Source organism: Spermophilus citellus (genome assembly GCF_964194105.1).
Source record: "Spermophilus citellus genome assembly, chromosome: 1".
In the NCBI taxonomy this organism is placed as follows: domain Eukaryota; kingdom Metazoa; phylum Chordata; class Mammalia; order Rodentia; family Sciuridae; genus Spermophilus; species Spermophilus citellus.
The window spans coordinates 39,058,996-39,085,752 of NC_138182.1; the positions used below are offsets into that span (position 1 = coordinate 39,058,996).

A 26,757-nucleotide genomic window follows, 5' to 3' on the forward strand; every position below is an offset into this window, starting at 1 on the left:
GGGCTAGAGATTTGAATCCTCTGCCTATTTGGATGATTATTAAAGTAGCGGGTGAGGATGAGACTGCCTGGGTCTAGTGTCTGAAGTGTGGAAAGGGCTTAAGATAGTGTCATGGAGTTCCAGCATTCAGTGAGCACATTAGTAGAGGGTGAATTTGCAAAGAAAAAGAAATGCTGCTAAGCAATGAAGCGAGGTAAGGACATGAACTATCCTTTGGTTTTAGTGATCTGTAGGTCACTGTCCCTTGATCAGTGTGGTTAGGAAGTTAGATACTGAAGTAGAAAGGACTGAGGAACAGAGGCAGAATATGAAGATAGTGATTCTAATTAGTTTTGTCCTCATCAGCTTTCTATTTTGCTCTGAAGGGGCAATAGGATAATCACTAAAGGAGAATGTCAGAAAATTGGTGGGGAAAATGCAGTTGAGAAATAAACTGAATATAAGAAAAGAAGAATAATCATAAATTTTCTAATTTATAGGAGAGAATTCAGAGCATTAGGTGGCAGGTTGACCATATACACTTTTCAGTCAGCAGTTATTTAATTGGGCAACTAGCAACCCCATGGCCTAATAGAGATTATTATTATAATGGCATGAAACTAGCAATAGATGTGTAAATAAAAGAATTTAATCTGATATCTGCTACATTAAAAATGGTATAGGAAGGGGCTGGGGTTTGGCTCAGCCGTAGATCACTCACCTAGCACATTCGAGGCCCTGGATTTTATTCTCAATACCACATAAATAAATAAAAGTATAAAAAATGGTATTAGGAAGTGGCTGGGGGGAAAAGGTTTTGAACTGCAGGCAGTCATTTTTTTAAATTATAAAATACAAGACAATAAAATTTACCATCTTAGCCATCCAGTTCAATACTGTTAAGTATATTTACAATGTAGGATGATACTTAGTGCAGACTGGGGGAAAGGGAAAAGAGGAATTATTTAAGGGGTATAATGAATCTGACTACTTCAGATACCTCATGAAAGTGGAATCATACAGTATTTGTGTCTTTTTCCACCGACCTCACAGGGTGGTTGTGAAGTAAAATAAGGTAGGTAAAAGCATCTAGTACCATCCTTGATATGATTTAGTGCTTCTCTGACCCTTTGCTGATTTTTTTGGATTTTTCACAAATGGAAGTAACAGCCACATGAGCTTTAAAAAGCTTGCTGTTGGGCTGGGGTTGTGGCTCCGTGGTACAGCACTTGCGGAGCACGCATGAGGCCCTGGGTTTGATCTCCAGCACCACATTAAAAAAAAAGAAAGAAAGAAAAGAAAAAAAAAGCTTGCTGGTCATTAAAAACAGACTTGCAAGGCCAATTAGACACTTTAGTCCCGAAATTTATCCCGTCTCCAGGCAAATTTTTCATCAGACTTTAGTTTTGTGGTTAAAGTTTTGACCCTTAAAAAAAAAAAAAAAATCTGCATCAGCCTGGTGCGGTGATACATGCCTGTAATCCCAGCGACGCGGGAGACTGAGGCAGGAGGATCGAACGTTCAAGGCCAGCCTAAGCAATTTAGGGAGACCCTGTCTCAAAATTGAAATAAGTAAAAACAACTAGGGATGTAGCTCAGTGGTGAAGCGCCCCCATTACCTACCCCCCCCCATCAAACCGTATCATAAATGTGTGCCCCTATTATGGGTGCTTTGGGAGTAGCCTGGAGCAGGTTTGGTGGAGGTGGATGAACTGGTTTGACTCCGGGAACCTGCCAGGCGGGAACCGCTGGTGACACTCTGGGCTCTCGGGCTGGCCTGGAGGCGTGGCCACAGCGGAACCGCGCCCCGCCCCTGCCCGCGGCCCCACCTTCTCCCGCCGCGCCCCGGGAGCCCCCTCCGGTATCCGGCTGCGCACGCGGGCAGCTTCTGCATGGAGGCCGGCTGGGGGCTGGGGGCGGCGACCGGCCGCTCGCTGCTGCTGTGCGCTGCGCTGCTGGCGGCGGGCTGCGCGCTGGGCCTGCGCCTGGGCCGCGGGCGGGGGGCGGCGGACCGCGGCGCGCTAGCCTGGCTCTGCTACGACGCGCTGGTGCACTTAGTGCTGGTGAGTGTCTCGCTCCGGGCTGTGCTTCCCTCTGGACCACCCTTCCTCATTCCAGGGAGTTTCCGCTGGAGATGATGGCTTTTCTTCCCCGTGGTTGGAAGTCTGGCAGGACCCGGGTGGGACCTGGACACTGGCGTGCTGGCCTTTGGCCAGATGCTGCATGGCCCCGAGTTCTGATTCCCGAGTCTGTGGACAGAGCGCGCCGCCCTTCTAGTGCTCCCGGTTCCTGTACCAAACTTAAAGCAAAACAAAAGCCCTGAAAATTGCTAGAAGAGTTTCTGTTTGATTAAAAGCTGCTCAAAAGCAACAGCCTTGGCTTCCTTGGCTTTATAACCAACGTGTAAGTGTTGAACTGAAAAAGACTTAAGTTTAGGTCCTTTTTGAATGGCAGAACCTACACTTTTTGAATGGAAGAATACTACAATACACCAAGGCTGTAATAGTAATCACATTTATTAGGCACCCACTGTGTGCCTGGAACAGTTCTGTGTTTAAAATTTTTTTCTTACAACATCCCATAAACTACTTATCTCCCCATTTTACAGAGGTGAAACCAGATCCTGAAAAGTAGCTGGCATAATTCTGAGTTGGTTTCTTCTGACTCCAAAGTTTGCACTTTTTATATCGTTGTGTCCTTAAAAATTCACCCCACTTTATAAAATAGCCAATAAGTGTGCATTTAAGGGGATTCTGTTGAAATACCCCCACCCACATCCCTTTTTTAAACTTTTTTGTGTGGGGGGATGGGGGGGTGTGGTGCTGGGGATTGAAGCCAGGGCCTTGTGCTTGCAAAGCAAGCACTCTACCAACTGAGTTATATCCCCAACCCTGTTTTATTTTCTTTTTTAAAACTATGCCAAAATATCTAATTGTTTGTAACTTTGACCTAGCTTAAATCTAGACAGATCTTTAGACAACATGAAGTCAAAGTCCATAGCATTGAGAAAGAAAAAGGAAGCAAAATTTTTGGTAATCATTTAGGTGTGGATGTTTACCAGTTAAATATGTGTCTATACCAGATTTTGCTGGAATTACAAAATATCTTCTTTCCTAATAATCAGTATAGGAGATAAGAGACCATGAATATTTCCCACAGCTCATTTGTTTATAGAATTGATTTTTAAGCTGTCCCTTGAACTCAAAATCTGCCAAAGAACAGGGGTAGTAAAACTGGTTGCTGAGCCCACTAAACAAACAAACAAAAAAACAAAAACAACAACAACAACCAAAAAAAAAAAAAAAAAAAAAAGAAAACAGATTATGCCCCGCACAGTGGAGCACACTTGTAGTCCCAGGGATTCAGGAGACTAAGCAGAAGGATCCCAAGTTCAAAGCCAGCCTCAGCAATTTAGCAAGGCCTTCAACAGTTTAACAAGATCCTGTCTTTTGTTTTTCCATCAGACACAGATTTATTTAGGAAAAAAGATACACATTCAAGGGAGAATATAACCCATCTCCAGAGGGAGAGACCTCCCCCACCCAACAAGACCCTATCTTGAAAAATAAAAAGGACTGGAAATGGAACTCAGTGGTAAAGTGCCCCTGGGTTCAACCCCCAGTACCCTCCAAAAATTTTTAAATTTATTTATTTTAATTATGTATATATGATAGCAGAGTGGGTTTTGATTCATTGTACACAATTGCAGCACAACTTTACATTTCTATGGTTGTATACAATGTAGCATCGCAACATATGCGCAGTCATACATGTACCTAGGGTAATGATGTCCATCTCATTCCACCATCTTTCCTGACCCCCTGGGCCCTCCCCCCTTCCCTCTCTCCCTTCCTTCCCCCTCCCTTCCTCCCCTCCCCCTCCCTCCCCTCCCCTTTGCCCAATCAAAGTTCCCCCATTTTCCCATGCCTTCCCCCTCCCTGTTATGGATCAGCATCCACTTATCACAAAGAATATTTGGCTTTTGATTTTGGGGGATTGGCTTACTTTGCTTAGCATGATATTCTCCAACTCCAACCATTTACCTGCAGATATCATAATTTTTTTCTCTTTTAATGCTGAGTAATATTCCGTTATGTATATATACCACAGTTTCTTTATCCGTTCATCTACTGAAGGGCATCTAGGTTGCTTTCACAGTTTAGCTGTTGTGAATTGAGCTGCTATGAACATTGATGTGGCTGTGTCACTAGTATGCTGATTTTAAGTCCTTTGGGTATAGACCAAAGACTAGGATAGCTGAGTCAAATGGTGGTTCCATTCCCAATTTTCCAAGAAATCTCCATACTGCTTTCCAGATTGGTTTCACCAATTTGCAGTCCCACCACCAATGTACGAATGTGCCTTTCCCCCCACATTCTCACCAACAGTTATTATTGCCTATATTCTTGATAGCTTCCATTCTGACTGGCATGAGGTGAAATCTTAGAGTAGTTTTGATTTGCATTTCTCTAATTACTAGAGATGTTAAACATTTTTTCATATATTTGTTGATTGAGTGTATATATCTTCTGAGAAGTGTTTATTCAGCTCCTTAGCCCATTTATTGATTGGGTTGTTTGTTTTGGGGGTTTTAAGTTTTTTGAGTTCTTTATATATCCTGGATATTAGTGCTCTATTGATGTGTGTATGGTAAAAATTTGCTCCCAAGATGTAGGCTTTCTGGTCACCTTACTGATTGTTTCTTTTGCTGAGAAGAAACTTTTTAGTTTGATTCCATCCCATTTATTAATTCTTGATTTTATTTCTTGTGCTTTAGGAGCCTTGTTAAGGAAGTTGGGGCCTAATCCAACATGATGAAGATTTGGGCCTACTTTTTCCTCTATTAGGTGCAGGGTCTCTGGTTTAATTCCTTGGTGCTTGATCCACTTTGAGTTGAGTTTTGTGCATGGTGAGAGAGAGGAATTTAATTATGCTGCATATGGATTTCCAGTTCTCCTGCACCATTTGTTGAAGAGGCTGTCTTTTCTCCACTCTGTTTTTGGCGCCTTTGTAATATAATGCAATGTATGAATGTGCCTTTTCCCCACATCTTCACCAACACTTATTGTTGTCTGTATTCTTGATAGCTGCCATTCTGACTGGCGTGAGATGAAATCTTAGTTTTGATTTGCATTTCTCTAATTACTAGAGATGTTGAACATTTTTTTCATATATTTGTTGATTGAGTGTATATAGCTTCTGAGAAGTGCATGAGATAACTGTATTGTGTGATTTTGTCACTGTGTCTTCTATTCTGTACCATTGGTCTACATGTTCATTTTGGTGCCAATACCACGCCATTTTTGTTACTATAGCTTCATAGTATAGTTTAAGGTCTGGAATTTTAATGCCTCCTGCTTCACTCTTCTTGCTAAAGATTGCTTTAGCTATACTGGGTCTCTTATTTTTCCAAATGAATTTCATGATTGCCTTTACTATTTCTATAAGGAACAACATTGGGATTTTAATTGGAATCACATTGAATCTGTAAAGCGCTTTGGGTAGTATGGCCATTTTGACAATATTAATTTTGCCTATCCATTCACCCCACTTTATAAAATAGCCAATAAGTGTGCATTTAAGAGGATTCTGTTGAAATGCCCCCCACCCACATGCTTTTTTAAGGGGATGGAAGATCTTTCCATCTTCTAAGGTCTTCTTCAGTTTCTTTCTTTACTGTTCTATAGTTTTCATTGTAGAGGTCTTTCACCTTTTTTGTTGACTCCCAAGGTTGGTTTTTTTTTTTTTTTTTTGAGGCTATTGTGAATGGGGTAGTTTTCCTAATTTCTCTTTCAGAGGATTTATCATTGATGTATAGAAATACATTTGACTTATTTGATTTATATTCTGCTACTTTGCTGAATTCATTAATTAATTCTAGAAGTTTTCTGGTGGAGTTTTTTGGATCCTCTAAGTATAGAATCCTCTTGTCAGCAAATAATGATAGTTTGAGTTCTTCTTTTCCTATCCGTATCCCTTTAATTTCTTTCTTCTAATTGCTTTGGCTAGAGTTTCAAGGACTACGTTGAATAGAAGTGGTGAAAGAGGGCATCCTGTCTTGTTCAAGTTTTTAGAGGGAATGCTTCCAATATTTCTCCATTTAGAATGATGTTGGCCTTGGGTTTAGCATAAATAGCTTTTACAGTGTCGAGGTATGTTCCTACTATCACTAGTTTTTCTAGTGTTTTGAACATAAAAGAGTGCTGTATTTTGTCAAATGCTTTCTCTGCATCAATTGATACAATCGTATGATTCTTATCTTTTTAAAAAATATTTACTTTTTATTTGTGCATGGACACAATACCTTTTATTTTATTTATTTATTTTTATGTGGTTGGTGCTGAGGCTCGAACCCAGGGCCTTGCACATGCTAGGTAAACGCTCTACCTCTGAGCAACAACCCCAATCATGAGTTTTATCTTTAAGTCTATTGATGTAATGAATTATATTTATTGATTTCCATATGTTGAATCAAACTTGCATCCCTGCAAAAAAAAAAATTTAATTATTACAACATTTTAGGCATACAAAAAAGGTCTGAAAATGCTAAACAATATGTCTACATGTCCACCACCTAGTTTAAGAGTAAGTCTACTTTGCAATCACAGTTTTAAAGGTAAAATGACACATAATTTTATTGATGGAGCCTTGAGCTGTAGTCTGTGTGGAATTATGTTCTGATCTCTCTGTTTCCTGTTCTGAAGGAAATGTCCCACACACAGCCCCTTCTTGAGGCATTTATCTTTCTTGACTGCAGAGTATTCCACTATGTGAATATACTGTACCTCAGTTCTTCAAGTCAAAGATGCACATTTTTCCACATATTACAATGATCAATGATATAACTACTGTGAGCCTGTTTCATGTGAAGAACAGTAGTTACCAATGTCACTCGGAATGCGAAACCCATATTAGAAATCTCTTTTTCAGATAAGTGTAAGGAGAAATTTAGTTTCTCCTAAAAAAATTGATTTGTGTATTCTTCTCTGAAAGTAAGGACAATATAAATGTTTCTCCCTTTTCTCTCAAACTGCCTGGAAGCTCAGAACCATATTGGAGCTCTATAACAACAAAAGATGATCTATGTAAATATATTCTTATTGACCTCTGATCTGGATGCTTATTCCTTTTTATAACTAATATTTTTTTTAATTCTGGTATGTATTTTATCACTTAATTAAATGTTTTAGTTGTAACTGATCTAAAATGTTTTGTATAAGGAAGAAGTATACACACTTCAAAACCTTTTGGTACGACAAAATATGTTGTATTTTCTTTGAAATGGTGAAGACATTCTACAGGAAATATCTCAGTCTGGTCCCAGTTTTTTCCTTTATAACTAAACATTTTTTTTTTCAGTGCTGGTGATGGAATCCACCCTCTGTTTTGTCTTCCCCTCTCTCTCAAGTACCTGGTGTTTGGAGCTATTCATGTATTTGCTGATGTTGAATGAATGAAAGAATTGATTCTGTCCTTTTAGTTAGTAGTAGTTATCAGTCATTTTCTTTTTTTTTTTTTTTTCCTTCCCCATATTGGGGATTGAACTCAGGGTCACTCAACCACTGAGCCACATCCTCAGCCCTATTTTGTTTTATTTAGACAGGGTTTCACTGAGTTGCTTAGCACCTCCCTAAGTTTCTGAGGTTGACTTTGAACTTGCCATCCTCCTGTCTCAGCCTCCTGAGCCGCTGGGATTACAGGTGTGTGCCACTGTGCCCGGCTTCAGTCATTTTCATTTTGAACCTCAAATTATTCGGATATATAAGATGTCACATGGTTGCAGTCTTGTAAGGCAAAGTGTGTATAAATTGCATATTTCCATGACGATTGTAAAAATGTACATGTATGGGCAGAGCTCTGCCACCAAGACCCAACCTGTTGGCAGTGGCCAGCACCCTGGAGAACTTCCCGGGGAGTTTAATCATGCTAACCTGGGCTGCTGCTGCAGAGCATGGTATTGGAGGTTTGGTGGCCCCACAACTGGAAGACCTTTGACATTTTCCAGTGCTTCAGGCAGCCTCAGTGAGTGGGTGACACCCCCTCAATAAGATGGATTCATAAAAAGAACAAATAAAAACTTTCAAAGAAAAAAAAAAGCTGGATTCAGCCACATAGCCAGCTAGACTGCCTGCAAACTAGGGGAGCGCCTTGAAGTTCTAGATGCTTCTCACATCCTCCTTCTGCCTCCTCTTGATCTCCAACCACTGTTTCCCAGGGATTCAAGGGCTTTCCCAGGACAGGTGGTCACCTTTCCTGCTCTTCTCCTTTCACCTTCTATTGAACCTTTTTCTTGCATCCTTGTTCAATAAATTGCTCTTACTGTAACACTCTTGGCTTTAAAAAAAAAAAAGTGAGGGAATATAAGAGAAAATATTCATTGACAGCTTCATCATTTTGGAGGGATCATCAAGTAGGGAAAAAAATAAATGCTTTGTTTAAAAGTAGACTTTACCAGCTGGGTATGGTCACCTTTAATCCAAGCAGCTGGGGAGGCTGAGGCAGGAGGATCCCAAGTTCAAAGCCAGCCTCAGCAACTTAGCGAGGCCTTAAGCAACTTGATGACACCCTGTCTAGAAATAAAATATAAAAAAAGGTCTGGGGATGTGGCTCAGTGGTTAAATACCCCTGGGTTCAATCCCTGGTACCCCCCCCCCAAAAAAAAAGTAGACTTTACCAAATTGTGGTAAGCTATAGGGAGCCCCAAATTACAGAGGGGGGTGATCTTTCATCTGGAAAACAAAATATAAAAGAATAAAAGAATCAGCAAGATTTTCTTGGTCATGCTGGGGATGGATCAAAACCAGGGCTTTGTGCATGCTAGGCAAACACTCTGGCACCCAGCAGCGTGAGCGCAGACCCCCAGTCCACCCTGCTAATGCCCGTGTGCCATTGACCCAAGAGCCAGTACTGCTGAGTTGACAGGTGGAACTGCACATCTCTGGGCAGGGCCTGAGGGAGCACAGCTCACTCTGTTAGGTGACAACACCTGCTGGTCCCTGGTTCCATCAGTTGGAAGTCATGCTTTCATTAGGTGGATGACAGCTGCCGCATAATATCTGAAGTCACCTGCGCCCTGTGGGGGACCCCTGGAGGCTGTAGCAGCTGCTCCCTCCTGAAACAATGATGTCTGCTGTTGCTGACAGGGAAACAGCCAGTCTGATTAGGCCGAGATCTTGTGAATCCGATTTGAAAATGCAAATCATTGTTGACAGGGTTTGCGCAGGGATTCTATTCTTACCCACTCAGTCCTCCCACTCTTAATAATAATGAATGTGGCGATGTTTTCTCTGGGTTTTCAAACACACTTAAAAACAACAACTCCCAAATACCTTCAAACACAACTTTGACCTCTTTTTTGTATTTTTCTATTTTTATAAAGCCATCTTCATGCTATTTTTTTTCTTAAGGATTGCAACAAGTAAATTGAGTACTCTCTGTAAATTGGTTGTCAGTTGTAGGTAGCAGTAGTTCACACAAAGAGGATATGTGTTTTTTCTGAGCTTTGACTTGCAGATGCCTTGAAGTCTATAAAATATGTTGTTAAAATAATGGATCTGGAACACCTTAAGAAAAAAAGGAGACTGGCCTTTGTTGCTTCATTTTATTTGTCAGGAGACATTCTACTTTTTAACTTCATTTTTGTTAGCAGCTCAGTGAAACTGATATAGTTCAGTCAGGTTTTAAGCATCCAATAGGAAGGGTCCTGTATTTTTTAAGCCAAGTGTCTGGGTATGGGGTTTGGTCTTTTTTGTTGTTGTTGTTTATTTATTTTGTTTGTGGTGCTGTACATTGAAACCAGGGCCTCATGCATGCTTGTGAGGGCTCTAACCCAGAGCTGCATCCCCAGCCCTTTCTGTTTTTTGTTGTGAGTCAGAGTCTTGCTAAGTTTCTGAAGCTGGCCTCAAACTTGGATCCTCCTGCCTCAGCCTCCCTAGTAGTTGGGGTTATAAACCGGTGCCACACCCAGATAAAGTTAGTGTATTAAATGGATAGCAAGAGAGATACCCAGCAGGTATCACCCACAGTCAGGACAGGTAAAGAGAGAAGGTGAGTAATGAGCGTTGTTTCCTTTCATTGTTTTTAAGATGACCATTATCTTTCCTTACTTTTCACTCCAGCATCTATTTTCACCCTAAATATGCTGCCAAACTCAAATGTGAAAATTCCTGTTGGCATTTGTCAGGGAGGACTTTGACAATGGAGGGGTGTTAAGAAGTGCCCCCAGGTTGAAGCCCACCGCCCCATTTTGTGTGTTTTAGCACGTGTGTGCACTTGATGCTCCGACTGCTAAAAGTATTCAAGTATCTTCTGCCTGGCAGGTGCACCTGCAGGAGGTAAGCAGCTTTGCCTGTGGCTTGTTGAGGTACAAATAATTGGGACTCACAGCAGTGACTGCTGAAACACCACTTTGATAGAAAAGCGCCTCTGCAGAGCAGAATAGCCAGTGGCTTGCTTTTGCTTTCTGATGTGCTCTGTGTGCTGCGTGCCTTGGAGTCCGCCCATGTGGTGAGGTGTCTAGGTGGCCAGCATCCCCACAGAGTAGGTTCCTGCCCAAGAGGTCTGAAGTTGAGAAAATAAGAAGTCTAAATAATCAGTAAGGAATACAGACAAAAGCAGAAATTAGATTTAAAGTGGAGCGCCGGATGGGTCTTCCAGTCCTGATAGGAGCTGGAACTGAACAACTCAAAAAAGGGGGAGTACATCAAAGGCAGGGATGAGCCAGGCGCAGTGGTGCTGGCCTGTAATCCCTGGGGCTCTGGAGGCTGAGACAGGAGGATCACCAGTTCAAAGCCAGCCTCAGCAACAGTAAGGTGTGAAGCAGCTCAGTGAGACCTTGTCTCTAAGTAGAATACACAATAGGGCTAGGGATGTGGCTCAGTGGTTGAGGGTCCCTGAGTTCAATCCCCAGGACCCCTCCCACCACAAAAAAAAAAAAAAAAGAGAGAGAGAGAGAGAGACAGGGATGAGGTTTCAGCGGGAGGAGTCTTGGTCCGTGCTTGCTTCTCTGGTATGACGGGTCTTGCAGTAAACAGGGTGATTGACATTTTGGCAAGCCGTACCCATCTCTGGGACTGTGCTAGAACGTGAGCAGTGCTTGCTCTTGCTCCAGCTCATCTCCACATTCCCACACTTCTCTCACATCTACACCTCTCCAGGTTCTGCCTTCCCAGTTATCGCAACACCCTACAGGTGGCCCTTGCTGGGTACCACGCACCTTGCATCTGAACCTTAGAGCTCATCCATGACTTAGTCCCAGAGGGCGGGACTTGACCCTACGTTATGATCAGAGGCTTCTGGAGCTGAAACCTATCACCCACGTCCCCCCCGGGTGATGGTGTCAGGGTCACTCCCCGTGAATGGGGCTGGCAACGAAAAGACCACACAAACACAGAAATACCTTTTTGGGGTTCAAGGTCAGCTCTGAGGCCTCAGCTCCCATGCTGAAGGGAAAGGAGAACAAGGGAGGCAAGAGGCCAGAGAGAGAGAGAGCCCGCCCTGAGCCCCTGTTTTTATTTAGGGGGGAGACATCCAATAGGAAGTTGCACCCAAATAAGGCAAGGAGATTGTGTCACACCAAACATGGGGGTGACACCCACCCCCAGAGCTGCACTTCCTTACCCAGAGAAGGTGAGGCCCACCTGCCTCGCACTTCCTGGATGCCAGTTCCACACCCCCATTACTCAAGGCCAAGAGGGGTGCTCAGCTCCTGTTCAGAGCCCCGCAATAGCCTTCCATGTCGATTCTGCAAGTCAATACAAATTTCATGCTCCAGAGCCTAGAAATAACTTTGAAGGGGAAAGAACAAAGTACTTTTCTAGTTCATTAAAATAAAGTATGAATCCACGGGAAGAACTGTATCTGCCTCCATTCTTTGCAATTCTACAGATAACTTTGGCCCTTGGCACGTAATAACTAATGCTTTCCATTCCGGGAGTCTGTGTGGTTAGAACAGATCTGGTTCAGGAGCCCCCAAGGACTCTTTAGACCAGAATAGCTGTCTGCTTCTGCAGCTCTGCCTCCAGCTCCTCGTGTCTTAGGTTGTGAAGTGAGTCCGGGGCTGTTGGAGAGGGAGCTGCACCCGGGGCAGCCTGCAGCAGCTGGCCTGTGTCTGTTGGTTTTCATCTTTCCTGAGTTCTTTGGCGTCAGATCTGAAATCACAAGCCTTTCAGAGATCAGCTGGAACTTTGATATTGGCATCCCCACTTCTCTGACTTTCCTGTGCAGATCCTCCTGTGGGGGAGTGCTTCAGGACCCCCTGTGAGCCATGCTGAGGGCTGCCATGGTTTAGGTGTCCCTCAAAGGTGCATGGGCTGGAGGCTGGGTCCCCAGGGTGCTGCTATTGGCAGGTGGTGGAATCTTTAAGAGGTGGGACCTACTGAGAGGTCCTTGGGTCACTGGGACTGTTGTCCTCAAAAGGGATTATGGTAGTTCTTGTGCAATCCCTCAGCACTTCTCACAAAAGGTTGTCACAAAGGACCAAGCCTGGCCCTCCCTCTTTCTGCTTTCGGACTGGAGATGTGAATTTTCCTCCATACACACCCGGTACTTTACTGTTTGTCACGGGGTGAGGTCCTGCCTCCAAACTTCGAGCTAAAATCAACCTCTTTCTTCTAAAGTTAGCCCATCTCAGATATTTCGTTTTTTTGAAATTTATTTATTTATTGTAATTTGTTATGCATGACAGCAGAATGCATTTCAATTCATAGTACACATATAGAGCAATTTTTTCTCTGGTTGTACACAAAATAGAGCCACACCATTCTTGTCATCATACATGCTGTCCATCTCATTCCACCCTCTTTCTGACCCCCTCCCTCCCCTTCCCCTCCCTCCCCTTTGAGATATTTAGTTTTGGTAACAAAAAGGGAATACAGTGGTAAACAAGTTTGATCTTGTCGGGAAGGATCACAAGCCCTCAGAGTTGTTTTGAGGGAAGAATCAAATAGTTGAGAATGTTGCCTACTGTATGAAGAGAGAAACCAAGTGTTTGTGGACCTGTTTGGCTCCCTTTTTATGGAAAACATAAGGGCAGTGTCCCTATGAAGAACCCCCCTACCACCGAGGAAGAGCCGGATCTGTCATTAGACAGTGCCGGTCCTCACTGGCCCACCAGCCCTGCCGGGGTCTGTCAACACAGGGCTGCCTTCAAGGAGCTTCAGTAGTGGAGGCGTTGGACAGAGGAACACAGGGTTGTCATTCAGCCTAGTGAGTGAGTGATGGGACTCTGGCCAGGTCGGGAGGTGGCATGAAGGAGGGAAGGATTCACTGGGGCTTTAGAGACAAGAGGAGGTTACTGGGCAACGAGGAGTAGCCACTCAAGATTCACCACCCACCCTTTGCTCCAAGGTGCATTGACAGATCTTATTCTCAGGTTCCTGGGATAGTGGCCCCTGCCCTGCTTTACCCAGGGCTTTGACCTTAGCAGGATCTTGCTCATGGAGTGGCCTAGACCACTGCGTGTCGGTACTTTTGTGGTTTGGATGTGGTTTCAGCCTGTCTCCCCAAGGGTCCGTGTGGTAGAAGCTTGGTCCCCAGTGTGGTGGTGTTAAGGTGGAGGAGTCTTTTGAGAATTAGGGCCTAGTGCAAGATAATTAGGTCACAGGGGCATCACCGAGGAAAGGACAGATGCTGATCTTGAGAAGTTAGTGAGTTCTTAGGAGAGTGAAGTGTTACAAAAAAGAGCAAGTCTAGGCCGGGTGCAGTGGTGCACACCTATAATCCCGGTGCTAGGGAGGCTGCAGCAGAAGGATCGTGAGTTCAAAGCCAGCCTCAGCAACAGCAAGGCACTAAGCAACTCAGTGAGACCCTGTCTCTAAATAAAATACAAAATAGAGCTGGGGGTGTGGCTCAGTGGTCGAGTGCCCCTGAGTTCAATCCCCGGAAGAAAAAAAAAAAAAAAGAGTGATTTTGGATCCTGAATTCCCCTTCTCACTTTGTGATCTTTCCCTCTCACACCTGCTACTGCTATCATGCCATCCTCCATGTTGTGATATAGCCAGGAGGCCCCTGCCGGAGCTGAGTCGATGTTCCTGGACCTCCAGAGCCATATGCTAAATAAACCTCTTTTCTGCAAAAGTCCCCAGCTTCAAGTATTTTGTTATAGTGAAACAGACTAAGAGGGCTGGGGCTGGGGCTCAGTAGTAGAGCACTTGCCTAGCACGTGTGAGGCCCTGGGTTCGATCCTCAGCACCACATAAAAATAAATAAAGATATTGTGTCCAACTACAACTAAAACATTTAAAAAAAAAGACTAAGAGAAGTACCAGGTGATGATATCTACATTTTAAAATGTCTATGTTCTTAACAACAACAAAGCAAACAACTCAAAGGTGAGCAAAGAATGTGAGTAGACATTTCTCCAAAGAACGTATACAGATGATCCATAGTGCATGGAAAGATGCTCAACCTCACCGGTCATTAGGGAGCTACGAGTCAAGACCACTACAAGTCATTGAAACAGCCACATCAACAACAGAGGAAAATAACAAGTGTTGGCCAAGGGCCTGGAGAAGCTAGAACCTGGTGCATTACCAGTGGGAAAACAAAATGGGGACTGCTCCTGTGGACACTTTCCCTAGGTTCCCCCAGTGATAAGGTTTTGTAAACAATAGTATAGACATGAAGGCAGTCTGCTGATCTTACTAGGGTTTCCCAGGTTTTTTTTTTTTTTAATATATATATGCCGCAGTCTGGCTGGGCACAAAATCATGAGCCACCACACACCTTGTAGATTCAAACAACAACTCTTTATTCCCGAACTCACACCAGCACTCTACACACAGGTTCTGGGCAAAATCCACGTACTCCACCAGGCTCTGAATTCCAAATACTTTCTGAATCCCGCGAGAACTCAAGGGGAACTCAAGGAGCAGGCAGGCGCTTGAGGCAGCAGGATACGCCCTATTCCCAGCGGGGTACACCCTAAACCTGGATCCGCCCTGATCCTTGAGCAAGGTCACCTCACTCAAGCATACATGCAATGTCACTGCAAATGACCTGGGTCCAAAGGCAAGCCCATTTCCACAATGGAGGGTCCTTCCTCTAAGCAACATGGAATAGGCTGACAAAGAAATTGCCATGCGTCATTCCTACTTGGCAGTGGCTCTCAGTATATATATTCATTGTAATTGGACACAATATCTTTGTTTTATTTATTTACTTATTTTATGTGGCGCTGAGGATTGAACTTAGTGCCTCCTGTGTGCTAGGAGAGCGCTGTACCGCTCAGCCCCAGCCCCAGCCCCAGCCCCATCCATTGTTTTTTATGTAAACCCTTCTGACAGTGATAGGGCGAGTCCTCATTGAGGTTTTCATTTGTATCTCCCTGATCACTAATGTTATTGAACATCTTTTCATGTGTGTATTTGCCATCCATATATCCTTTTTGGTGAAATCCTCTTTTGCCCCATTTTTAAGTAGAATTATTTGTTGCCTAAAAAAACAAACAAACAAACAACAACAAAAAAAAACCCTCTTGTTCTCTATCCCGTCCCCTCCTTTTATTTCTTATTATTTTAGTTAGCACTTATTAGCATGTCCTGAGAATCGCGCATTTGCCCCAGGAGAAGTGGCAGTTTGGAGGAAGGAATGAGGAAGTCGGTTTTGGTGTAGGAAGGTGTCTTAGTCTTCGTCACTGTGACCACAGTACCCAGCAAGAACAACTTCAAGGAAGGGAAGTTGATTTGAGGCTCGCGATTCAGAGGTCTCAGTCCATAGATGGCCGACTCCATGGCTCTGGGCCCGCGGTGAGGCTGCACATCCTGGGGGAAGGGCCTGGTTCAGGAGTGTTGGTCTCTTCCTGGAAGGGACAGGGTCCCAGGGAGGAGTGGGACAACTGGGTCACACCCCTTCTGGTGACAGTACCACCACCCAGTTAGTCTGTTCAAATCAGAAAGGACCGATTAGGTTATGGCTCTCATAATCCAGTTATTTCATCTCGGAACATTCCTGCATTAATACAAGAGCTTTGGGGGGAAACCTCATATCCAAAGGGTAACAGAGGGGCACCTACCTCCCATCAAAAGAATCGGTAAAATCTGCTTCCTGGGGCTGGGGTAGGGGCTCAGTAGTAGAGCATTCACCTAGCACGCTTGGGTACCTGGGTTCAATCCTCAGCACCATATAAAACAATAAATAAATTAAATAAAGGTATCTTTAAAAAATCTACTTCCTGGAGAAGGTTATACCTGATCACAGTTGAAAGCACAAATATATTCATTAAAACATTACAACATATATATGTATTTATATGAAAATATGTTTAGGACACTAATATAGTAAGAAATATACAGTGCATTCTAAAAGCCTCAACAGGGCATCCCACTTTGTAGGCAGTTCATGGTGTGAACTTGTCATTACTTCAAAATTAACAAACATTGAACACGAAAATCTTTCTAGGTTCTTTAGGATTCTGAGATGGCAATAACAACACACCAGACACCAGAGATATGTGATCTAATGGGAGCTGAAGATGCATAAGCAGCAAATAGCAGTTGATTGTAGAAACTAATTTAGTGACCTGGAAGTTACAGGGGAATGAGAAATTTATCCTCACAAGAAGTTTGGGAAGATTTCTTAGAATAAGGAGAGTTTGACAATAAATGTTGGCGAGGATGTGGGGGAAAAGGCACACTCATACATTGCTGGTGGGACTACAAATTGGTGCAACCACTCTGGAAAGCAGTATGGAGAGTCTTCTGAAAACTTTGAATGGAACCACCATTTTACCCAGTGGTCCCACTCCTCAGCATATACCCAGAGAACTTAAAATCAGCCTACTGCAGTGACATAGCCACATCAATGTTTATGGCAGCACAATTCACAATAGCTAAGCTATGGAACCAACCTAGATGCTCTTCAACAGATGAATGGATAAAGAAAATATAGTACATATATATGGAATATTACTCAGCCATAAAGAAGAATGAAATTATGTCATTTGCCAGTAAATGGATGGAACTGGAGACTATCATGCTAAGTGAAATAAGCCAGTCCCAAAAAACCAAAGGCCAAATATTCTCCCTGATATGGGGATGCTAACTCATAATAAGTGTGTGTGGTGGGGTAGAAGTTCACTGGATTAGAGAAAGGGGAATGAAGGGAAGTGGGGATGGAAATAGGAAAGACAGTAGAATGAACTGGACATAACTTTCTTATGTTCTTATATGAATACATGACCAATGTAACTCCACATCATGTACAATCACAAGAATGGGAAGTGATACTCCCTGTGTGTATGATATGTCAAAATACCCTCTACTGTCATGTATACCTAAAAGAACAAATAAAAATTTAAAAAATTAAGTGGCTTTGGGCTGAGTTTGAAAACTGAGTAAAATTTTGGGGCTGGGATTGTGGCTCAGTGGTAGAGTGCTTGCCTAGCATATTCAAGTCCCCGGGTTCGATCCTCAGCACCACTTAAAAATAAATAAATAAAAATAAAGGTATTGTGTCCAACTACAATCAAAAAATAAATATTAAAAAAAAAGAAAACTGAGTACAATTTCAACAGGTAGATTAAAGAGAACAGATTTGTTCTCTACTCGTAGGTCCCTACATCTTAGTAATTTCCAGGTCTCTCTCCACCTTGCCCTTACCCTCAGTTGCTTCTAAGGAAGGGTCCGTAACCAAGTGTCAGAATCCATGTTTGGCTCGTGGGCCAGGGAAAGAGGTTGCTAGTGGAAGTCACATCCAGGTTTTGGATGAGATCCACAATCTAATTTTAGCAAGTCCTTCTTTTATAGAAAGATGGACTAAGGCCTAGGAAGGGTCAGATTCAGCCGGGCCCCATCACCCCTGCTGGCCAGAACAGTGGTACTTTTGTCTAGAAAGTTCCCGTGCCAAGCCAAGGAAGTAACGTGGATATTTCACTCTGGCTAATGCTAAAAATAAAAAATGGGCTGGTGAAAATAAAGTGTTACAAAATAAGGAAACTAGAGAATACTTATTTGTGTAAAAATACTGTTATTTACTTCATATATGAATAAATCTCCTTTAAGGAATATACTTTTTATATATCTTTAGATAAACCATGTTTATCAGTTAAGTGACAAAGAATGTCAAGAAAATACAAACCAGCTCTAAAATCTCTGTTTAACAGAGGTTAATACAGAAAAGAAACAGAGATACTCATGAGCTGGAGAGACAAGTTTCTTCTCTCAATCAAAAAAAAAAGCCGGGCACAGTTGGTGCACCCCTGTAATCCCAGCAGTTCCCAGCTCTTGAGAGGCTGAGGCAGGAGGATCATGTGTTCAAAGCCAGCCTCAGCAAAAGCAAGGCACTAAGCAACTCAGGGAGACCTTATCTCTAAATAAAATACAAAATAGGGCTGGGGATGTGGCTCAGTGGTTGAGTGCCCCTGGGTTCAATCTCTGGTACCCCTATCCACGCCCCCCCCCCAAAAAAAAAAAGAAAAAAAGAAAAAGAAAAAAAAGGCAATTACAAAAACTTTAGGATAAACAAAAATAGGTTACAAATAAGTCATGGCCCAAATGTAAAGCAGACTAATACATAGCATGATTTTGAGACATTCATAAAGTAAGAAAGTATTGGGCTGGGGTTGGGACTCAGTGGCAAAGGGTGTGAGGCCCTGGGTTCAATCTTCAACACTACATAAAAATTAACAAATTAAAATAAAGGCATTCTGTCCATCTACAACTACAAAAAAAAATTTTTTAGGGGGCTGGGGTTGTGGTTCAGTGGTAGAGCACTTGCCTATTATAGGTGTGGCACTGGGTTCAAACCTCAGCACCACATAAAGATAAATAAATGAAGGTATTGTGTCCATCTATGACTAAAAAATATTTTTTTTAAATTTTAAGTATATTCCATTTGCAATTATTCTTAAGTGACACTGGAATTGGTTCTGGATCTCTGGAAATTGTGACCCACTGCAGTGAATGATATTTCTATAATCACAATACTGTAAATGCTACTGAATGCTTTTCAACTTTTAGAATCCACTGATGGGTGAAACAGGAAGATAGATATGTTTACATAATCATAATGGAAATATAACTAATCTCCGTAATGTCCATACAAAGTGGACGGAAGTTGAGTTGGAAATGGGAAGAAAAGGGAAGGAGCGTGGGGTGGGTCTTGTGATCCTGTTACGTGGTAGGAAGTCAGGAAACTGCCACGTTGATGAGTGAATGAGCCGAGGTCCAGTTTATGACTCAAGATACACATTTGGGCAACTAATTGAAGAATGACTGAAAAACCTGGAAAGCAGAGGGGAGGTGGTATGAATTCAACAACTTTTCAGAATGAGCAGTCTAAGGAAATATCAGTGTAAATACATAATCAGGAAGATATGGACAGAAATGGTTGAAAGTGGTAAATCTAGGAAGTGGTACTGAAAGTGGAAGTGGTACTGAAAGTGGAAGTGGTACTGAAAGTGAGCAGAAGAGAAGCAAAGGTGGTTTTGATGTCAAATAAGTGATTTGCTTTGATAAAAAGAAACAAGAGCTGGTATGGTGGCATGTGCCTGTAATCCCAGGGACTCAGGAGTCTGAGGCAGGAGGATCAGAAGACTGAGGCCAGCCTCAGCAATTTAGGGAGACCTTGTCTCAAAATTAAAAGGGCTGGGGCTTTAGCTTAGTGGTAAAAACACCTCCGGGGTTTAATCCCCAGTACTGCTAAATAAATAAATGGATGGATGGATGTGGGAAAGCATCCCTGGGTGCAATCCCCAGTATAAATAAATATAAAAAGAAATGAGGAAAAAAATTATATTGACAGCAACAAAATTATTTAAACAAGCAACATGATGTCCCAGTGAATTCTAGTTGTTTGTTTGTTTTTTTTTAAAGCTTAGGCAAAGAAGCACTTAAGTGATGGAGAAATGCTCAATAACTGTAGGTATTTCATCACTTCAATGCCAAGAGAAAGCCTGAAAACATTTTAAGTCTTCCTAAAAGTTGTCCTGATGCAGGGAGTTAGGGCAAGGGGAAAAAAAAAAAAAAAAAAAACCTCTTATAGACATTCAGTTGCCATTTTTGATAAGAGACAGCTTGGATTTTTTTTTTTTTTTTTTTTTGAGGGTTAAAAAAAATGAACTGCTGTGTGATTTTTCTTAAAGATTTAAGATCCCTGGAATAATTAAAGAGCTTATCTATTTATTACAACAGTGAAGCACTTTCTTTGTGTAAATCAGAGGCACACACCTCTGATTTCATTATGCTAGTGGTTGAAGCTGACATTTATTGTGCATTAGCTTTGGACTTACTCCTTTTGAAGGGCCGGGTAGGCAGGCTCCCAGGTTCACCCCCCCAGGCTGTGATGGTGTGGTCTCAGAGGCTGCTGACCAGGAGGTGGACCCTGGATGGGGGAGGGGGGAGACCGGAGGGGAGGGGAGGCCGGCCACCGTGCAGTGTCCTGTGGTGCCATCCGGTGGTTGTGGTGCTAAACCAGAGCATGTCTTCGTTTTCTTCTCTCTAGGAAGGCTCTTTTGTCTACTTTTCCTTGGTAGGAAATGTTGCCGATTCTGAGGGCTTGATTGCTTCTTTATGTAAGTAATTAAAAATATTTGCATTTGAAATGTCAGAGGACATTAATTGCAAGGGTGGCTGTCAATTGAATGCAGGCCCCTATGCCTACTGCAGGATTCCATTTCAGTGGGTGACTCTGTAGAAACAGATAATAGATGAATGGTTGCTGAGGGCTGGGGGTGTGGGGTGGGAGAGTTGGGGGAAGTGAAGAATGACTGCTAATGGGGGGGGGTTCTTTTTTCCAAGTTAGACTGCGTTGATTCAAATCTGTGACTATAATAAAACCTGTCTAAACAGGGGAGTTGTGCAGGCTGTGAATTACATCTTAGTAAAGATGTGTAACTAAAAATGTGAGGGCAAGCCATGCACAGCGGTGTACACCTGTAATCCCAGCAGCTTGGGAGGCTGAGACAGGAGGATTGCAAGTTCAGAGCCAGCCTCAGCAATGGCAAGGCACTAAGCAACTCAGTGAGACCCTGTCTCTAAATAAAATACAAAATAGGGCTGGGGATGTGGCTCAGTGGTTGAGTGCCCCTGAATTCAATCCCCAGTAACCCCCCAACCAAAAAAAAAAAAACTTTATTTTTATTGTACATCTCCATTTGTATTCTTATAATTTCTCGGACTCCTCCCGCCCTGATGAGCTATTGGCAGGTTTTCCGCATCTTCTTCCTGCCCATGGACATCAGCCGGCGTCCAGTCAGTGCCAGCTTCCCTGCATGAACCGTGTCAATGCTGGCAAGTAAATGAGCCCCGCAGCAGCATCTTTGCCACCCTGTAAAACTGCCTTGCTCGGGGTAACTGTTTCGGATTTTGCGTCTGTGACTGGTTGTTGGTGGCTTTGCCTGCTTGCTTGCTGGGGATCAAACCCTGGCACGCTACACCAGGGGCACCGCTGGGCTTCACCCCACCCATCCCGTTTCTTTCAGTCTTCGACATCACCGCCTCCAGCCCTGGGTCTCTGTGGGGCTACTGTTCTCGCCTAGTGTTAGAAAGCCTCCAGAGAGTTGTGTTAGTTGGTTAGTGCTTCTGAAGACAAAATGTGGCCTCGTGTCCCCTGCAGTGGAGGACTCTGAGCCCCTGAGTCCTGCCGCTTAGGTTCCAGGGCATGCTGAAGCAGCCGTGCAGCTTGGTGGTGAGCCTTTGCATTCACCCTCGCTTGAGGTTGGCTGGTGAAGCCCAGAGGCTGCGGGATCCAGATGAGTCGCTGCCCCTGTCTGGTGAGCCTCTCTCTGGTCCCCTTTGTCAGAAGCCATGTGACCACCTCTGGCCCTGGCTGCTCAGCCATCAGAGAAAGTAAATCACTCGAATTTGGCTTAATCCTGTGAAGTGGGAATGCCAGCCACAGTCTTTCTCAGTCATCTTGACACTTACGTTGTTCACCTCAGAGAAGTAAAAACTCGGGGCGTGGTTGTGGCTCAGTGGTAGAGCATTTGCCTTGCATGTGTGAGGTGCTGCACCTAAAAATAAATAAAATAGGGGCTCAGTGGCAGAACGCCTGCCTAACATGTGTGAGATACTAGTCTGATCCTCGACAGCACCACATAAAAATAAATAAATAAAATAAGGGCTGGGGATATAGCACAGTTGGTGGAATGCTTGCCTTGTATGCACAAAGCCCTGGGTTCAATCCCCAGGATCATCATCATCATCATCATAAAATAAGATAAGGGTATTGTATATAAAAAAAAGAAGTAAAAACTTTAATGAAGGTGCCCTTTATTTTCATGCAAGTAAAAAGTGAGGACTTTTTCCCAGACCCCACAGTGCACAAAGTCACCTGGCAGTCTTACTCAAATTCAGATTCTGGTTCAGAGGGTCTGGGCCGGGATCTCCCAGGCACTGTCCCGTGTACTGCCCGTGGCTTCAGAGGCTGTAGGCCAGCTGTGCACATGTCCTCATCTCCACTTTGATCAAGCCCACAGCAGTGGTTCAGCTCAGGGAAACCTCCTCTGGCCTTTAGTTGGTATCTTTCCCTTTAAGCCTCTGACTAAGCCCAGCTGTCAATCACAAAATAAATGGGAATGACCAGGTCACTGTGCTCTTGGATGCCGCTCTTTGCCCTTTGGTTTAACTGCCAAGGAGAGGTCAAAGTTCTGCAACAGGAGGAGAAGCCGAGGACAGGGAGAGCAGGGCTGGCTCCATGCAGCCCGCCTTTGTCCCCAGCTCTTCACAGTGACCTCTGAGCTTTGCCGGCTCCTCTGTTCTTTCAGACATCTGTTTCAGACATCTGTGCATGCTCCTCTCTGAAGCACTCTTACCCCTCACCTGTGTCAGAGGTGCCCCTGGTGGCGTAAGGCCTAAAATCAAAATCCCATACTCTGTGCCTCAACATCAGTCAAGGGCCTCCAAGGGCCAAATTGCAAGGCCCCCACCCCCTGTGCCTCCTGAGGAGTTTCCCGAGCCAGTGGCCCTCCTGACCACGGAACCATGTCTTGCCTGCCTCTCCCTAGGGGGGAGGCTCAGCTCCTGCCAGCCCACAGAACTATTCAGACAAGCCAAGCGCCACCTCTCAGGGGAACCGGGACATAACCCACCGTCCTGTCACTACCACCCTGCTTCCATGGCCCCTGGAAGTTCACTGTGTTCCCAGGTGACCCTCCATGTCGTCCTAAAGACGCAGTGACTCTTGCCCAGGCTTTGAGGGAATGGGACTCCTAAATGGCCACCCTCCTCATCAGTCCAGCGCCAGGTGTGTTTGGCCATTTCTATGACCCACCAAGTGGGACAGGAAGTGATCAGAACATCTGTCTAGGGAATTGCCCCTTATCCCTCTCTGGTGGGGTCCCCTCTCTGACCATCACTCTGCAGGTGTTGCTCTCCAGTGTGGGTCTCGCATGGGCAGACGGGAGTCCTGGTTGCTGCTGCATCCTCAGGCCTAGCGCAGAGCCTCCCAGGAGTCCAGAGGAGCGTCGTTGAGTTAAAGAGGGAATGAGTGGTGGCTTGGAGTTGTTTGGTTTTTAATGTCTAATACCCACTCATCTCTTGGTCCCTAAAGCACTGGCATTTTACTTAAGTGGCATTTCCTTAGATGTGGGCTGCACTGGCTGATTCACCTCACCTGTCACATACGAGTAAATTCAGGGGGAACTTTTCCGGTCAGTGTTCCATTGCTTTCCCCTCAGAACAGTTATTTCAGAATCGGGTCAGCTAAGGACAGGCTGGATGACTTGGCATGGCCTTATGGGGGACCTCCTGGCAGATAATCTTGTGTGTTATCTCATTAAATAGAGAACCCCGTTTATTGTCCTTTTTCCTTCAGGACAGCTTTTCATGAGAAACCTTTGCCTGGCCCCAAGGGATCCTTGCTCTGACCATTATGAGACTCTCTAGAGGTTTGCACTGCTTAGACCAATAAGATATCAGAACTCCTCTTTTTTTTGGGGGGGGGTGGGTGCTGGGGATTGAACCCAGAGATGCTTAACTACTGAGCCATATCCCCAGCCCTGTTTCACTAAGTTGCTTAGAGCCTCACTGAGTTGCTGAGGTTGACTTTGAACTTGCAATCCTCCTGCCTCATCCTCCAACGCTAGGATTACAGGTGTGCACCATTGTACCCAGCTATGTTGAAATATTGAAATACGGAAATACAGTGCATCTACACAGTTCATTATTAAAGACTGACTATGTTGGATTAATACAGGATTCTGTTACTTATAAAGGCTCAAGGGTAGAGAGGGGTCATTTGTGTAGTCACTTTGGAAACTAAATTAGTTTACAACTATAACATATTATTATTATGTTGTTGTTGTGAAGAATGTAAAGAGAACAGCAAGTATTCTTTTGATCTCCTTTTTTAGGGAAAGGGGTCATTTTCATTAACTGTCATTAAAAAAAAAAAGTGTTTGCCAGATGACTAACAACAGGTATTTTATCTTTAGGGAAAGAATATGGCAAAGCTGATGCAAGATGGCTTTATTTTGATCCAACTATCGTGTCTTTGGAGATTCTGACTGCTGTCCTGGATGGGTTTCTAGCATTGTTCCTCATTTATGCCATAGTCAAAGAGAAATATTATCGGTAAGTGTTCTTCTATCCTTTCAAAAAGAGAAGAGATGTCTGTCCCCAGTGCCAAAGTAACATTTGGAGCAGGTTGTGACCAAATTTATTTGTAAGACAAAAAGTAGAATACAAATGAAAATTGTGCGATATTAGATGAGAGTCACAGTGCACTGGGATAATTTGGGACCATTCAAATAAAAAAATATGAGAGCCAGGCAACGGGGCTCATACCTGTAATTCCAGTGGCTCAGGAGGCTGAGGCAGGAGGATCGCAGGTTCAAAGCCAGTCTCAGCAAAAGTGAGGCACTAAACAATTCAGTAAGACCCTGTCTCTAAATAAAATATTAAAAAGGGCTGTGGATGTGACTCAGTGGTTAAGCATCCCTGAGTTCAATCCCTGGTACAGAAAAAAAAATTAAAATAAGAGAAATAAAATTCTGGTAATGACCCTATCTCTAGGAAAGCAAGAGTGGTGTTAACAGTGTTAGCTGATTGGCCACCAATATTTTGGAGAATAAAGGGATAATATTTTCCCCTTTTCCCCAAATCATTCTAGAAAGCACTTCTCACTTGACATAAATTAAATTCTTTTATATACTTCTGAGTTAGACATGTAAGATAAATAGGAGACCAGGTGTGGTGGTGCACACCTATAATCCCAGTGACTCAGGAGGCTGAAACAGGAGGATCACAAGTTCAAGGCCAGCCTCAGCAATTTAGCAAAACCCTCAACCATTTAGCAAGCCCCTGTCTGAAAATAAAAAGGGTTGGGCATGTAGCTCAGTGGTAAAGTGCCCCTGGGTTCAGTCTCTCATACCAAAAAGATAAATAAGAGATCTTTTTAGAAGCAGGTTGGGGAGGGTTGGGGAAGTGGAAGGAGGTGGAGTCCTCTGAGCAGACTCTGAGACTCTAATTCTCCTCCTTCCCTCCCTTTTGTTCTCTCCTTCTGAGAGACAAAGTGACCTGGGTAAATAGAGGGGATGATGCCCTCAAACAATGTCAAATTGGTACAATTGCACTCTATTTTCTACTTGAAGAAGTATGATTTAAAATTTAATCATAAAGCCTCAGATTTGAAAGGGGATTCCAAGGTCATTAATTTACTTTTCCTCACCCAATTTTATAGCAATAGTTAACAATAAAAATTAAATTTATCCTTGGTGCCTTACCATATTTTGGACCCCAGGACGATGGTTGCAAACGTACCACATGCACCCCTGCGTTTGTTATCTGAGAGACACAGAATCCTTGCATCACGGATGACCGTGTGCCAGACACAGTGCTCGGCCACTATCTATGTATCTCATTTAGTCTCCACGACACACTGAGGAAGAGGCCCCTTTTTTGCCAGATGAAATTGTGGCTCATGACAAGACTCAGATCCTTCTTTGCTGGGCCATAAATCTTCTTCAGAATAGTCCAAGAGACCTAAGAGTCCTTATTCACTGAGAATGATCTACTAGAAAGGGCAAGGCAGCTTCTCCAAGGCAGGACCCAGTCTTTGCACCGATGGCTTTAACGCGTCCATCAAAGGAGCAGTACCCAAACCCAGCGGGGTCCAGCTCAGAGAGCTTTTCTGTAGCACAGGCCGCATGGACACTGCCCTTAAAGAAGGGATGTCGTAATCCAGGGTGTGAGCGGTGCTCAGCTGTAGTTTGACTCCATGCTTCTTCCCTGGGACAGGCATTTCCTACAGATTACGCTGTGCGTGTGTGAATTGTACGGTGACTGGATGACCTTCTCCCCAGAGTGGCTCATCGGAAGCCCCAACCTCGACACCGAAGATTGGCTCCACTTTTGGGTCTATCTCGTGTTCTTTAACGGTGTGTGGGTTCTGATCCCAGGACTGCTACTGTGGCAGTCGTGGGTAGAGCTCAGGAGGATGCATCACAAAGGAACCCGCTTAGGGAAGAAGTTGCGGTGAATTTTCAGAGCCACTGAACACTGCCTGATGAGCCGGCGTGGAGCGAACATTCCAGTCTCTGCTTTCTTTTTTCATTGCTCTTCCTGAACAGCCTGTTTCAAGTTGGTCATAAGGTGCTAAGTTTTTGTCATTGTTGTAGTACTGGTTGTTATTAATTAAATAGAAGTTTAAGAAAAAGAGAGGGCTGGGGGCTGGGGGTGGGGGTAGCTCGGTGGTAGAGCACTTGCCTGGCATGTGCAAGGCCCTGGGTTTGATTCCTAGCACTGGAGGAAAAAAAAAGCAGAGGGAAATAAATTGTAACTTGTAATAATCACATTGAATTATACCTTCTTTTATGGCTGGCATTAATTGTTCCACATTAAT

The 26,757-nt window shown here is 43.8% G+C and overlaps 1 protein-coding gene across 1 annotated transcript; it reads left to right on the top strand.

Annotated features, from left to right (window-relative positions):
* The first annotated feature begins 1,800 nt into the window (after positions 1-1,800).
* Positions 1,801-26,757, top strand: EBPL (EBP like). Its single transcript, XM_081306624.1, has 4 exons — positions 1,801-2,042; positions 20,419-20,488; positions 24,350-24,488; positions 26,154-26,757. Exons 1-4 carry the CDS (start codon positions 1,872-1,874, stop codon positions 26,392-26,394), a joined length of 621 nt encoding a protein of 206 aa, XP_081162750.1. The 5' UTR covers positions 1,801-1,871; the 3' UTR covers positions 26,395-26,757.